Source organism: Saimiri boliviensis, chromosome 7 (assembly GCF_048565385.1).
Source record: "Saimiri boliviensis isolate mSaiBol1 chromosome 7, mSaiBol1.pri, whole genome shotgun sequence".
Lineage (NCBI taxonomy): Eukaryota > Metazoa > Chordata > Mammalia > Primates > Cebidae > Saimiri > Saimiri boliviensis.
This window is the reverse complement of record NC_133455.1, coordinates 95,749,663-95,764,942: the sequence shown is the minus strand read 5'-3', so window position 1 is coordinate 95,764,942 and position 15,280 is coordinate 95,749,663. Positions and strand designations below refer to the sequence as shown.

General features: G+C 35.2%; 1 protein-coding gene across 16 annotated transcripts in view; it reads left to right on the top strand.

Annotated features, from left to right (window-relative positions):
• The window catches only part of KIF21A (kinesin family member 21A), a 155,408-nt gene that overhangs the window by 132,675 nt on the left and 7,453 nt on the right, over positions 1–15,280 (top strand). For 15 of the 16 annotated variants that reach the window (XM_074403063.1, XM_074403071.1, XM_074403070.1 and 12 more), the window contains 5 exons: positions 3,126–3,262; positions 5,201–5,381; positions 7,239–7,403; positions 12,529–12,646; positions 14,237–14,407. In XM_074403063.1, coding sequence (XP_074259164.1) covers positions 3,126–3,262; positions 5,201–5,381; positions 7,239–7,403; positions 12,529–12,646; positions 14,237–14,407 — 772 coding nt within the window. Of the gene's footprint in view, positions 1–3,120; positions 3,263–5,200; positions 5,382–7,238; positions 7,404–12,528; positions 12,647–14,236; positions 14,408–15,280 lie in introns of all 16 variants that reach the window. The other variant, XM_074403060.1, reaches the window with a different exon arrangement.

The window sequence follows — 15,280 nt, the reverse complement described above, 5'->3', positions numbered from 1 at the left end:
GATAAAGCTTATAATCTGAAGGAAAGAAAGCTTTGGAGACACATTATCACTTATTTGAGGGTGCTGTTTAGCTCTTTTTTTAAGAAAATTTGTCATTAAATGTACTTTGAAAATAGCTCTTAAGCTGTTAACATGAATTGTTTTCTTGCAATCAGCTTTTTGACTTATACATACACATATATTTTCTGTTTGAGAATTAATAGTGGCAACCTACTATTCTTTAGAATCATACTTTTTCAGTATTTGAAGCCATATTTGTAAATTTGATGACTTCAATTCATATCTATGAACTTTAGGGCATCAAAATTTCAAAATGGCAGATTCAGACTTTTGAGCAGGTTTTGCTCCAATTTCAATTTTAATCTACTTAAACTGTTAGATTACAAACAAATTACTGAGCATTAGTTTCAATATCTCAAGTTGACACATGTATGCAAATCATGGCATCAGATTTTATAATTATATATCCAGAGATAATAGTTCTTTATATCATTTGTAGGGATAATAGACTCCTATCACTTTTGTGATCATCATAACCAGACCCTAAAAATAATTTTTTTCTCCCACAACTCTAAATTTACCTCCTTTAAATTTCCATTCATTAGTCTTTCATTAGCTATTTTTCCCCTTAACAGAATTAATTTTATATATCTTTTTGTTTATATATGATAGCTCTTTAAATATTCAGCCCTTTTAAACTATGCTATTGTATCCTCTCTCCAGTAAATATTCTTTTATCAGCTCAATAGTTTCATCATCTGTTCCTTATGTAATATAGTCTACAGATCCTTCATTCTGCTTCTACTGTTTTGTAAAGGCTCCAATTTTTCAATGTTCTTCTTAAAATGGGACATCTAAGACTACACCTCATTCCATATATGGCCTATGTTTCTCCTGAAATATTTATTTCTATTAAACAAATCATTGATAGTGAGTAGGCATATAGAATAAATGAATTTTGTTTCAGTGGTTTTTTTTAGGCAATATAGTGTCCAGCTCTTTAATATATCCATTTAATAGGCATGCCACTTCTCTCTAGGGCTAAGGAAAGATTGACTGGGTACTAAAGATCTTCAAGATCAGCAGTGACCTTGACTCTTTAGGTGTGACTCTTCAACTACCTGTGGAAATACTTTAACAGTACTGTCCAAAAGGATGTTAAAGGATATCACTGTCCACAAGGATATCATTTAAAAGTCTTATCGTGTGGACTTTATTAGAGTCACATATATTGTGAATATGACATTCCCTTAAATTGCTATCTATTAACCCTACAAAAAACTTTCCCCATGAGATTGATGAGCCCAGATTATCTTTTGTTGGTGAGCATTTATTTTTAAGTAGATAATGATTTATTCTTCTGTGAGACTCAGCAAGAAGTTTTACCCATCTGTGATTTCTGATTCCACTTTTTTCCTGCTTTTTGGAAGATCATGTGTACATATTTTATTCCTTTTATTGATCTTTGTGATTTCTTAGAATACTGACAAGGGTTTTGCCTCCACAATGGTATATACTTTCAAAACCCTATGATATAATGATTTTAAAACAGAGATACTTGAATTTATTAACTAAATCTCCATTGTCAGCTCTAACTTAATTTCGACTCACATTTCTTAATCATTTCTACTCCCTTGCATCTCAAAGGATATTCTTTTTCATTACAAAGATGGAAACAAAACGGTTTTCCTTTATCCCTGTATTTGTCCTAATATACTGCCATTTGTCTCATATAATGGACATAATTCAACATAATTTCTTTCTGCTTTGAGTGAAGGTACATTTGACTATTTGTCATGTCTTAATTCATTATCATCTTTAGCCTCCCCAACACCATGATTTTAACTGAGATCCTATCTTAAACTCCTTTGGGAGAGGGACAATGTTTTGATAATCTTTATATTTCCTTAGTCCATAGCCCAGTGCCATAAAGCAGAAACTACAGAAATATCAAATTTATGAGAAAGCTCCTTAAAGACCTTCATTGTTTTTAATTTTTTTCATTTTTAATTTTTGCAGGTACATAGTAAATATATATTTATGGGGTAAATGAGATGTTTGGATACAGGCATGCAATGGACAATAATCATATTGTGGAGAATGGGGTATCCATCCCCTCAAGCAATTATTCTTTGTGTTACAAACAATCCAATTACACTCTTTTAGTAGTTTTAAAATGTGCAATTATTGACTATAATCACCCTTTGAGGCTAACAGATAGTAGGTCATACTTATTCTTTCCATTATTTTTGTACCCATTAAACACCCTCACCTCTCCCAACCCCGACTACCCTACCCAGCCTCTGGTCACCATCCTAGTACTCTCTGTGTCCATGAGGTCAGTCATTTGATTTTTAGATCCCATAAATAAGTGAAAATATGCAACGTTTCCCTTTCTGTGCCTGGTTTATTTCACTTAACATAATGACTCCAGTTCTATCTATGTTGTTGCAAATGATATACTTCCATTCTTTTTTTATGGGTGAATAGTACTCCATTGTGTGTATGTACCAAATTTTCTTTATCCATTCAATGTTATTTCAAATTCTCATTCTTTTAAATTTTTCTTTGAGATTGTCAGTTTTTTTCTTTAAGCTTTTGATCTTTCTACCCATTGTCCCTTTAGAATTTCTGTTCATGCAATTATTCCTATTTTTTCTTTAATTTTGATTTGAAATCTGCTTTCCCTGTATTTTAGGTGGCATGTATGTTATACTTTCTTCAGCATGTTCTTTTGCACCCCAGCTTGACATGGAATTATGTCTTCCTGTTACTTGTCATTTCTGCTTCTTCCTTATTTGTCAGAATTCAGTACACTCAAATAATTCCCAATGTTGCTTCATTAAACCTTAGAGAGATGAAATTGTTAATAAGAAAGTCTAGATGTATTATAGTCTCTGCTCTTTGCAGAATGCAACTGTTAGCAACTGCCTGATTAGTTGATATACTCCATCGCTATTACTATTTCACGCTTTGTCCTTCTGCTTAAAATAGAGCAGTCTGGATTTCATTACTAATTACTTATAAAGACTTCTTAAAGTTAGAAAAAAAACAAAACTAGTCTCCTGATATAGTCTCATGATATTGAAGTGAGTCTTGGTTTGTTTGTTTTTTCCCCACCTTAGGGGCATAATCAACCCATTTCCTGCTTCAAAAGGAATCAGAACTTTTCCACTTCAGTGTATTCACATAGCTGAAGGGCATACAAAAGCTGTGCTCTGTGTGGATTCTACTGATGATCTCCTCTTCACTGGATCGAAAGGTGCTAGTAGTTATCTAATGCAGATACTTAATAGCTTTTTTAAAAAAAAGATTAAATTTTTAACGTGCTCTAGAAAACTGTCAAACCATTTAAGACCAGCAAGAATCTTATAATCTGGTTCAACCTGAATTGTAAAATATATAAAATTATTGTGTAGTTGAGCAGCAAGTAAAACCTGTTGATGTTTTGCGAATACAGTGGTGACAGAATACAGCTCTCTACAGTATTTGGGCACGTACTGCACGTAGGGTCCTGAATTTTGAAATGCAAATTATATAAAAATCTATAAAAGGTGAATAAGATGTACAATATGGGAACACTTACTACATATCAGGGCTATGCTAGGCACTGTAATAATATATCTCACTTAATTCTCACAGCAATCCCAATGAGATACATGCTTCATCCTCATTTTGTAGACAAAGAAACTCAGGATTCAAGTGAATAAAAACTTTTCCTAGGTAAATTTAGTTAGTAAATGGAAGAACCAGGATTAGAAACCCAGGTATACCCTTCTCCAATCCTGCAGTCTTAACCCCTTTGGTACAACTGCAAGTAACCAACTATAAATGGAAACCAACTATAAATATTGGAAAACCAACTATAAATACTTTGAAGAGATATAGACGAAGAGTTTTGTGTTTCTGGAAAAGAGAGAAATTCTGCCCAGCTGTGAGAAACAAGGAAAGCTTTGACAAGGAGTCATTTAGGATATAACTGTAGGATGGTTTGGATATTGACAGGTAGGAATGAATGATCAAGATTACAGAATAACATAAGCAGAAACATGAAGATAAAAGTGGAGCATGTTTAGAAACTAATTCTAGTTGGGTTGAGAAATAGAATATGTGTAAGAGAAGTGCTGGTCATTGAGGCTAGAGAGGTGAAAAGCAAGCATGTGCAGGAATTCAGGGAGCTAGTAAAAGTTTTTTAGTCAAAGATTCACTTTAATTAGCAAATATTTATTGCTCATTGTCTATGAAGGAAGTATAAGAACCCAGCTAGAACTTATTAATTGAGAGTAATAGTAAAGCAATTCCCCAATTAAAAAAAAAGTATGTTCTTTGAAAATACCATGTTTTTCTAATGATTCAAATTAAATATATCTCTCCAGTATAATTAGATATTTAACATATTAGAAAAAGAAATTGTTTTGTGATTATGTTTTTAGGTCAAAAATAGAAATAAAATTTATCGCCGGGCGCGGTGGCTCAAGCCTGTAATCCCAGCACTTTGGGAGGCTGAGGCGGGTGGATCACGAGGTCAAGAGATCGAGACCAGCCTGGTCAACATGGTGAAACCCCGTCTCTACTAAAAATACAAAAAATTAGCTGGGCATGGTGGCGTGTGCCTGTAATCCCAGCTACTCAGGAGGCTGAGGCAGGAGAATTGCCTGAACCCAGGAGGCGGAGGTTGCGGTGAGCCGAGATCGTGCCATTGCACTCCAGCCTGGGTTAACAAGAGCGAAACTCCGTCTCAAAAAAAAAAAAAAAAAAAAAAAAAAAAAAAAAAATTTATCAATCATTGATCCTTGAGGGAAAAATGTGTGTTTATTTACTAGTATAGAGAATGTTGTGAGGAGGTAGAAGTATGATAAGAGAAGAATGTTTTGAAGAGGCTGATTTGAGACTGCCATTCTAAATTCAGGGGCAATTTGAAGCAAGGCTCTTTTGATATGACCATTTCAAAATTTTTTGTAATTATTTTTTCAATACCGCATGATACATACACCAGACATCCCAGACTTTTATCTGATCCTTTATGTATACCTTGTCTTTAAGCCTGCTGCAGAGGGTCAAGGATGATAGGATCCTTGTATGTTAACTATTATTTTCATTTCCTTCCCATAGAAGAAAAATTATTTAAATAATTTTTGTTGTTAAGAAAAACTAAAGTAGTTCATATTAACAGTGTTTCCTCTTTTTTTGTTTGTTTTAGATCGTACTTGTAAAGTATGGAATCTGGTAACTGGGCAGGAGATAATGTCACTGGGGGGTCATCCCAACAATGTCGTATCTATAAAATATTGTAATTATACCAGTTTGGTCTTCACTGTATCAACATCTTATATTAAGGTGTGGGATATCAGAGATTCAGCAAAGTGCATTCGAACACTTACGTAAGTAACTTGAAGACAAATAGCATAATGGATGAATAGCTTTTTTTTTTTTTTTTTTTTTTTTTTTTACAAAATATAAGAAAAGAGGTGACTATAAATGCATAATGCATTTTCATTTTTGTATACCTGTCCACTTCCCAGAGGATATTAAAGTGCTCACAATGAAAACACAGATAAAACAAGTGGGGGAGAAACTTGACAAATAAAGTATAAGAGCCTAGCATTAAACAGAAAAGGATAAGCCATATTTGATCTAAGACTAAGTATACATTTAATGTTTTTTCTCTCTCAAATATAAAGCATTACATTTTCATACTATTTCTTACTTGATAGAGTTCAAGGTTTTATATTACTTGCTTCAAATAACTGCCATTCCTTGGGAAGTGGCTGAAATCACCATGGTAGGCAGTGACAGAGAACTTATAACCTTTAATTAATAGCGATTGAAAAGCGGAGAGTGTTTTTTAAGGACTGAGACTGCTTTGGTGTGAGTGCAAATTTCATAACTGCAAGTTATGTTGAATAATTGAAGGATGAATTTGTTTTTTCTGTGCTCATTATCGTATTTGTCTTTAAAAGTGTAGAACAAGTGATTATTTTTGCTGTGATATTAATGAATTATTTTAATAATCGTAGTTGATGTAAACTCTTTAATCATTTAAATGAGCAGGGAACATAAGAAAGGTTAATTTTTACTAATTTGTAGAGATAGTAGGGAATATTAACTTTTAAGTGCTGTTTTGTAATTTGAGAACAACTTTGCTCTTCTTTGTACAGAATACAAGTCTTGAAAATCTTGTAGATAAAGAATACTGCTATGTAGTATATTAAGATATATCTTGAGCTAGAAAATTACTAATTCAATTGAATCACTAAAGTTAAATTGGAAAAGATTGATTATGGCTTAATATTTTAGAAGTTAGCTAAGAAAATGTTTCAAAATAAAAAAAAAACTTCACATAGAATTTATCTAAAGAAACAGACATAAACTATGTTTAAGGCCTTAGCACATCATAGATACTCCATCTGTGATCATGTTAAAGTAAGTGAAAATTGTAAATAATTAAAAAGGTCTTCATTGTCTTTAATTCAGAAAGGCAATTCTTATATACAAAAGGAATATTGGTAAACCTGGCCAGGGGCTTCTGGAAGCTGCAGGAAAATGAATTGCTTTTGTGGCAATGTATCATTTGTTGATTTTTTTTTTTTTTTTTTTTCTGAGATGGAGTCTCCCTCTGTTGTCCAGGCTGGAATGCAATAGTGTGATCTTAGCTTAGTGCAACCCTCACCTCCTGGGTTCAAGAGATTCTCCTGCCTCAGCCTCTGAAGTAGTTGGGATTACAGGCATGCACCACCATACCCAGCTAATTTTTGTGTTTTTAGTAGAGATGGAGTTTCATCATTTGGCCAGGCTGGTCTTGAACTCCTGACCATAGGTGATGCACCTGCCTCGGCCTCCCAAAGTGCTGGGATTATAGACGTGAGCCACCATGCCTGGCAATTTGGTGATTTTTTTTTTTTTTTTTTTTTTTTTTTTATGTTTTACATATGATCTTTCTGAAAGATATTTTAGTCCTTCCTAATTCAGGGCTTGCAATTACTAGTATTATAATAGACATACCAATTAAGAGTTTTAAACCATGTAATCTGGTTTTATTAATTCATTTCTTCACTTACCAAATATTTATTTATATGCACTAACTCTGTGTTATGTGCTGTGCTAGGTATTATGTGTATAGTGACAAAAAGACACAATTCTTGTTGTTGCCTACAGCCAGGTTCCTGGGAATCCAAGGAATTCTAAGCCAAACTCAAGTCCAGAAATGTGACTTTTTTCCTTCGTTTGTATCTCTTAAGGTCTTCAGGTCAAGTTACTCTTGGAGACTCTTGTTCTGCAAGTGCCAGTCGAACAGTAGCTATTCCTTCTGGAGAGAACCAGATCAATCAAATTGCCCTAAACCCAACTGGCACCTTCCTCTATGCTGCTTCTGGAAATGCTGTCAGGATGTGGGATCTTAAAAGGTAGATATTTTTAAAAATACACCTCTTGCTATGGTGAATACAACTTCAGACATTAATAACATCAGTGCACGTGAAATCCAATTTTCATGACCCCAGAAGTTAATGTAAAATCATAGGCTATTTTATTCAGCATGGTACTTCTAAATGTCTCTTGTGTCTTTATTAGCAAACTGACAATTTTCTCTTTTTTAAATCTCCATTGCTGGGGAAAATAAGTATGTAGAGGAAAAATAAAATTGGAACATTACAATCTCTTAATATTTGCCTGCAAGTCATGTTGTTTACTAGGAAGAGGCCAACATTCTCATCCTAGTTTCACCAGTACTCTTTTTTATTTTTCTTTTTTGATTCACTTTTTTGAAATTGTACTTTAGGTTCTGGGGTATATGTGCAGATCATGCAGGATTGTTGCATAGGTGCATACATGGCAATGTGGTTTGTTGCCTCCATCCCCCCGTCAACTATATCTGGCATTTCTCCCCATGTTATCCCTCCCTAATTTCCCCCCCCCCACTGTCCCTCCCAGCCCCCCACAACATACCCCAGTGTGTGATGCTCACCTCCCTGTGTCCACGTCTTATTGTTCAACACTTGCCTATGAGCGAAGAACATGCAGTGTTTGATTTTCTGTTCTTGTGTCAGTTTGCTGAGAATGATAGTTCTAGATTCATCCATGTCCCTACAAAGGACACAAACTCATCATTTTTTATGACTGCATCATATTCCATGGTGTATATGTGCCACATTTTCCTTGTCCAGTCTATCATTGATGGGCATTTGGGTTGGTTCCAGGTCTTTGCTATTGTAAATAGTGCTGCAATGAACATATGTGTGCATGTGTCTTTATAATAGAACTATTTATAAACTTTTGGATATATACCCAGTAATGGGATTGCTGGGTCAAATGGAATTTCTATTTCTAGGTCCTTGAGGAAGCACCACACTATCTTCCACAGTGGTTGAACTAATTTATGCTCCCACCAACAGTGTAAAAGTGTTTCTCTTTCTCCACATCCTCTCCAGCATCTGTTGTCTCCAGATTTTTTAATGGTCGCCATTCTAACCGGCGTGAGATGGTATCTCAATGTGGTTTTGATTTGCATTTCTCTAATGACCAGAGATAATGAGCATTTTTTTGTATATTTGTTGGCCTCATATATGTCTTTTTTTGAAAAGTGTCTGTTCATGTCCTTCACCCACTTTTGAATGGGGTTGTTTGTTTTGTTCTTGTAAATCTGTTTTAGATCTTTGTAGATTCTGGATATTAGCCCTTGTCAGATGCGTAGATTGCACAATTTTTTTCCCCATTCTGTTGGTTGCCAGTTCACTCTAATGATCGTTTCTTTTGCTGTACAGAAGCTCTGTAGTTTAATCAGGTCCCATTTGTCTATTTTGGCTTTTGTTGCCAATGCTTTTGGTGTTTTAGTCATGAAGTCCTTGCCTATGCCTATCTCCTGAATGGTATGCCTAAGTTTTCTTCTAGGGTTTTTATGGTGTTAGGTCTTATATTAAAGTCTTTAATACATCTGTAGTTAATTTTAGTGTAAGGTGTCAGGAAGGGGTCCAGTTTCTGCTTTCTGTACCCTGCTAGCCAGTTATCCCAGCACCATTTGTCAAACAGGGAATCCTATCCCCATTGCTTGTTTTTGTCAGGTGTGTCAAAGATCAAATGGTTGTAGATGTGTGGCATTGCCTCCAAGGCCTCTGTTCTGTTCCATTGGTCTGTATCTCTGTTTTGGTACCAGTATCATGCTTTTTTGATTACTGTAGCCTTGTAGTATAGTTTGAAGTCAGGTAGTGTGATGCCTCCAGCTTTGTTCTTTTTACTTAGGATTGTCTTGGCTATGCAGGCTCTCTTTTGGTTCTATATGAAGTTTAACGTGATTTTTTTCCAGATCCCTGAAGAAGGTCATTGGTAGCTTGATGGGGATAGCGTTGAATATATAAATAAGGGTTGCTGCCAGTTTCTTCTGTTATTTTCATTCCAGAAGGGTACCCACCATATTTTGGCCCGAACTCTCTTTTATGAGCTGTCTCTTTGGGTATATGCGGTCAGGGAGCTGCTTGAGGAGACAGTCTGTCTTTTATAGGAGCTCAGGTTCTGTGCTGGGAACTCCATTGTTTCATTGCGTGCAGAGCTGCTGGGCACGTAATTTAAGTCTGCTGCAACAGAACTCATAACCACCTCTTTTCCTAGGTACTCTGTCCTAGGAAGGTCAGGCTTTATTTATAATTTCCTGACATGCTGCTGCCTTTTTTCATAGATGCCCTGCCCAGCACAGAGATAGTCTAGTCACAGTCTGCCAGCAGAGGCGTTGCTGAGCTGCTGTGGGCTCTGCCCAGCTGCTGTGTGAACTTCCTTGAGGTGTTGTTTAAAGAGGTACAGTTAGAACTGCCTCGGTATTGATGGACTGCCTTGGTAGTGGTGGACACCCTTCCCTCAATGGAGCTGGACCTTCCCGGGTCCAGCTGTGCTTGCTGCAAAACTCTCAATCCAGAGTGTTTCAGATTGCTTGTTTTGTGGGGGTGGTACCTGCCGAGCCAGATGACCTGGCTCCCTGCCTCAGCCCCCTCCCTTTCAGTTGAATGAGCGGCTCTGTCTCCTGGGCATTCCAGGTGCCAGTTGAAACAGCTGCCCAGATTTATGTGAGTTTCTGTGCACCAACCCTCAGCACTGGCTGAAACAGCCATGCTGGAGACTTGTGGTGCTTCAACCCGGGAATCTCCTGGTCTGTGGGCAGTGAAAACTCATTTGGAAATGCGGTGATCACACACATTCTTGCCAGGAACTGCACTCCAGAGCTGTTCCTATTTGGCCATTGTGGATCAGTATCCCAGTACTCTTGATAGAATTATTTTTTGCAACATTATTTAAACATCTTATATCTTAAAAATTTTCATTTATAAAATTAATTTAACAACTTTGGGCATAAAGTCCTCACAGAAATTTTGTGAATGTAAAAGAAAATATATGTGAACTATGAAGTATTAAGATGAAATAGTTAAAAAGAAAAAAATGATAAATTAAAATTTAAGGCATTAAATACATCTTTTATTTGATTTTTATTTGCTATGAAGTATGAGCTTTTTTCCTTTAGTTGAGTGTTTATGTTAGCTTGTTTTCTAGTTCTTAAAGGTTTGACAGCAGGGAACAATCACTTATTAGTTAACAAATATCTATTCAACCCAATGATGTCAGGCTTTGCACCAGCAGTCTGGTGAGTCCTGGGAATAAAGACAGAGCAAAACAAATGTGGCTGGCGTTGAACTCCTGGGCTCAAAAGTTCCTGCCACCTAAGCCTCTCAAAGTGCTGGAATTACAGGCAGGAGCCACCATACCCAGCCTAGATTTACCTTCTTAGAACTCATCTTATCATGGAAGATAAAGGCCATTAAAGAGACTATTACAGGATTCTTAGTAAGGTTTCCAATTCAGGTAATAAAAGGTGCCTCTCATCCAGAAGGGATTTGCCAGTGGTAAATCAAATGGATGTTTTTTGAAAAACTTTGAGAAAAATTGATGTTATAATTTGTAACATTTAAAATATGTTAAAGTATGACTGACAAAGTATAATAAACATAGTTTATAGATTAGCTAAGAGAGAAACTGTGGTCCTAAATACATTAGCAATAAAATGTAGAAAATTGAAAACAATGCTTTTTTAAGAAAATGAGAAAAGAGGTGAGGACTTGGTTTATTCTTAAAGATACTGAATTTGATTCATAGTAAGAGCACCTTAGAAGAAATAGTCAAAATCATGACATAAGGCAAGAAAAGATACCAGCTTTTGAAAATATTTTGTACTTTTTAATTTGCTGAAAAGTTTGGTTCTTGGAAAGCTGGTTGTTTTCAGCAACATATTAATAATTAAATGTAGATCTTAACAAAGGAACTAAGAGAATAGTTTTCAAGAAACTGTAATATTTTAGAAGGTAGACACATGTCTTTATTCCAGCAGGTTGATTTGAAGTAGGACTGTGAAATAATGGTTCATTGTTACCCTCTGACAACTGACAGCATACGATTTTTTTACCAGCTGCATAGCTGTCCTGGTCATTTTCATATCTTTATAATAATTGATGAAATGGACCACTTATTTTCTGATATATATATATCCACACATATACATAGATATATGTATATGTGTGCATATATGATGTATGTGCAGTTACGTATATTTGCAAAAATGTGTGTATAATAAAATAATTTTACTTCCTCAGTATTGTTACTAATTTTGTAATTACATCAGTAATATTGTCAGTTGATTTGAAATTGAGATTGGACCTAATCAGTTGTATGCCTAACACGTATTTAGACATTTAGCAGATTAACGTTTAGGCGGATTTAGGTTGGAGTTAAAAACTAATCATTTTTTTAGACTTCAGCTGCTCTTTTGCTTTCTTAAATGATGTTAGTCAGCTTTGGAATAACTTATTTATGACTCTCCCTACTTGCATCGTAGATTATGTTAGTTTTGACTAATTTGAACAGAGTTCCATAGAGGTGGAGCTAAAATGAAAAATGCTGGTGATACATACCTGTAAGTGCCAGCTACTGGGGAAGCTGAGGTGGGAGGATTGCTTGAGGCCAGGAGATTGAGACTGCAGTGCACCATGATCATCCCTGTGAATAGTCACTGCACTTCAGCCTGGCAACATAATGAGACTCCATCTTTCTTTCTTTCTTTCTTTCTTTTTTTTTGAGGTGGGGTCTTGCTCTGTTGCCCAGGCTGGAGTGCAGTGGCTCCATCGTGGCTCACAGCAATATCCACCTCTTGGATTCAATTGATTCTTCTTCCTCAGCCTCCTGAGTAGCTGAAATTACAGGCACCTGCCACCACACCCAGCTAATTTTTGTATTTTTAGTAGAGATGGGGTGTATGATGTTGGCCAGGCTGGTCTTGAACTCTTGACCAGGTGATCTATCTGCCTCGGCTCCCAAAGTGCTGGGATTACAGGCGTGAGCCACTGTGCCCAGCCCAAGACCCTGTCTCTAAACATATAAAATGAAAAAAAAAAAAAGTCACCTATTTTATGAAAGAATGTAGATTGTTTATGTTGAGGCTTAATCCCATCATACTAAGAAGTATTTTTAAACAAAACTTTTTCTTTTTTTTTTTTAAAGGTTTCAGTCTACAGGAAAGTTAACAGGACATCTAGGCCCTGTTATGTGCCTTACTGTGGATCAGATTTCCAATGGACAAGATCTAATCATCACTGGCTCCAAGGATCATTACATCAAAGTATGTATAAGAGACTTTCTAGATTATATTCATCTATTAAATGATAATTTTGAAGTATTCAGATTCATCGAGCACCTCTTTCTCTTATTTTTCCTTTTCTAGTATTTGCTTTTTCTTTTTAATCTTTTCTTCATTCATAGTTAGGGATTTTATTGTCTTATTACTCAGTCATGTATTCTCATTTTTCATAAAGAAATATTGGAAACAATCTTAAAGCTCTTTTAGCTCAGTCTTCCAACTCATGTATGAGTCTCATTGTCATGATCTTTTATCCTGAAAATATTATGATCTTCAGAATTTTATGAAATTAGCAGGTAAGGTAAGGAAAGATGCATAGTTTGATTCTAAAAATGTTAAATTTAAATGTTAAATGAAATACTGATAGAGGACATTCACATGGCCGGAAGGCCATTAGAAACTCAAGTCTAGAGTTCAAGATAAGTTGCGACTAGAGATATAGGTTTGGGAGCCATTCAAAGTGAAGCAGATGTTCAAGAAGTTAAGAATTGATGACGTGGCCAAGGTGGAGAGAAGTTGACTGAGAACTTCTTGAAGAATACTTCTAAAAACCAACAAGAAGAAAGTAAGAAAGAGAGGTAGGAAGACCAAAAGGACTCCTTCTAGAAACTTTGATTAAGAAATGAGAGATGAGTTAATGACTTGAAATTAGAATGGTTAAGAAAAGGGGATTTTTTACTCTGGAGACTTGAACATATTTATGTACTTAGGAGATGGGCTTAGTGGAGAGGGAATGAGTGAAGAGAAAACTGAAGTGGTGGCAACTGATGAAGTCGGAAGGAGGAGTTAGATCATAGATTTGGACTTTGGAAAGAAGTAAGTATACTTTAGCCTCTGATAAAGAAGGGAAGGATAAGAAGAAGTTTGAAGATAAAAAGAAACTTTTAGAATGGAGGAGAGTGTCTAAAATGTTTATGTTTGATTACACTAGCCTTTTCAGGAAAGCACAAGGTTATGGGCTAAGAGACATGAGGGAAACTGAGGAAAGTGAAAAGGTTTTGAACAGCAGCTTTGGGGAATTGGGGATGAGCTCCAGGACTCCAGAGTTACCTAATAGTCATTAAACAATAACCATATTGTTTATTTGAATTTCAAATGGATTCATATCTAATATTTTTATTATTGGACATATCATTTGTGCACTTGTACATGAAAATTCTGGTTTCCTCTTTTAAAAGCCTACAGACGAAAAGCATGTAACATGCAAGCAACAGTAGTATGAAAGGGCAAGGTTTATCCTCAGTTGTCATTCATGCCAGATTAATTTAATTAACTTAATAAAACATACATAACAACAAATAACAAAACAATAATTAAGAGCCTGAAGTTAAAGCTGCAGTGCAGTATGATTGCACCTGTGAATAAGAACTGCACTCCAACCTGGGAAACATAGTGAGGCCTCATCTCAAAATAAGTAAATAAATAAAATAAATAAAAAATTTAACAAACCAGAAGCAATAGGTAACAAAACAGATCATGTCTGATGAACATATGTGTGTTTCTAGGAGTATACAAATATTGGTATTTCTTTACAATTTAAATAGGATAACTACTTTGTTTCTACTTTTTTAGATGTTTGATGTCACTGAAGGAGCTCTTGGGACTGTGAGTCCCACCCACAATTTTGAACCCCCTCATTATGATGGCATAGAAGCACTAACCATTCAAGGGGATAACCTATTTAGTGGGTCTAGAGATAATGGAATCAAGAAATGGGACTTAACTCAAAAAGACCTTCTTCAGGTAATGCAGAACTTTTTCATGTTATAGAGTGGGCATTTCAACACAATTCTGTAGCCTGTAGAAGAACTTGAAGAGCATCCATGTAGATTTTTATTGTTTAGGGATAATATTAATTATGCTTTCTTCTTAAAGAATGTTTCATGCTCCCCAGAGTTCTTCACTGGGAGAAAGGAAACATTTACCATTGAATAATACCTGCTAGATAAGAGAAGAAGAGATGGTCATAAGAGTTGAAAGATCTAGGGTTGCTCCATGCATGTGTTTATTAAATAAAATCAGCCTGGGGATAGTGTAGTTGCACTTTCTCATTTTGTTTTACTTTTGTTTTATGTACTTGTATTCCAAAGAGTTCCAAGTTTAGCTAAAGTCAAGAGTTATATAAATAATTCCTTATCTATAAGAGCATTTGCATGCCTCCAAGACTGGTGGTACTCTCATTTCCTACAAAATGATAGTTGGGTTGAAGTAATGTGTCAGTAAATTCAAATATTGGTGTCTTTTCTTAATTCCTTGGAAAATAAATTAGTTAACAGATGAAATTATTTTCAATTTCAAGTTTTTCCTTATGTATGTATGGGTATGTATATATTGTAGTTGCTACCACTTTCCTGCTTGTAATCAGATAAAAACCAAATGAACAAGTAACATAAACAAGTAAAATAAAGAAAAAAATTGACAATAGATGCATATACAATACTGCATTCAAAGGCCTTTTTATAAACATACATTCATGATTATAATTTTACATTTCACATAAATACATTTATGCATGAAGTATAGTCATATAGTCTGATCTTGTAATTATTGTTTACTCATCAAAAAATATATAGATTATCTCTGGTCTTCTTCAGGTCTCTATATTCTCTATCGAAA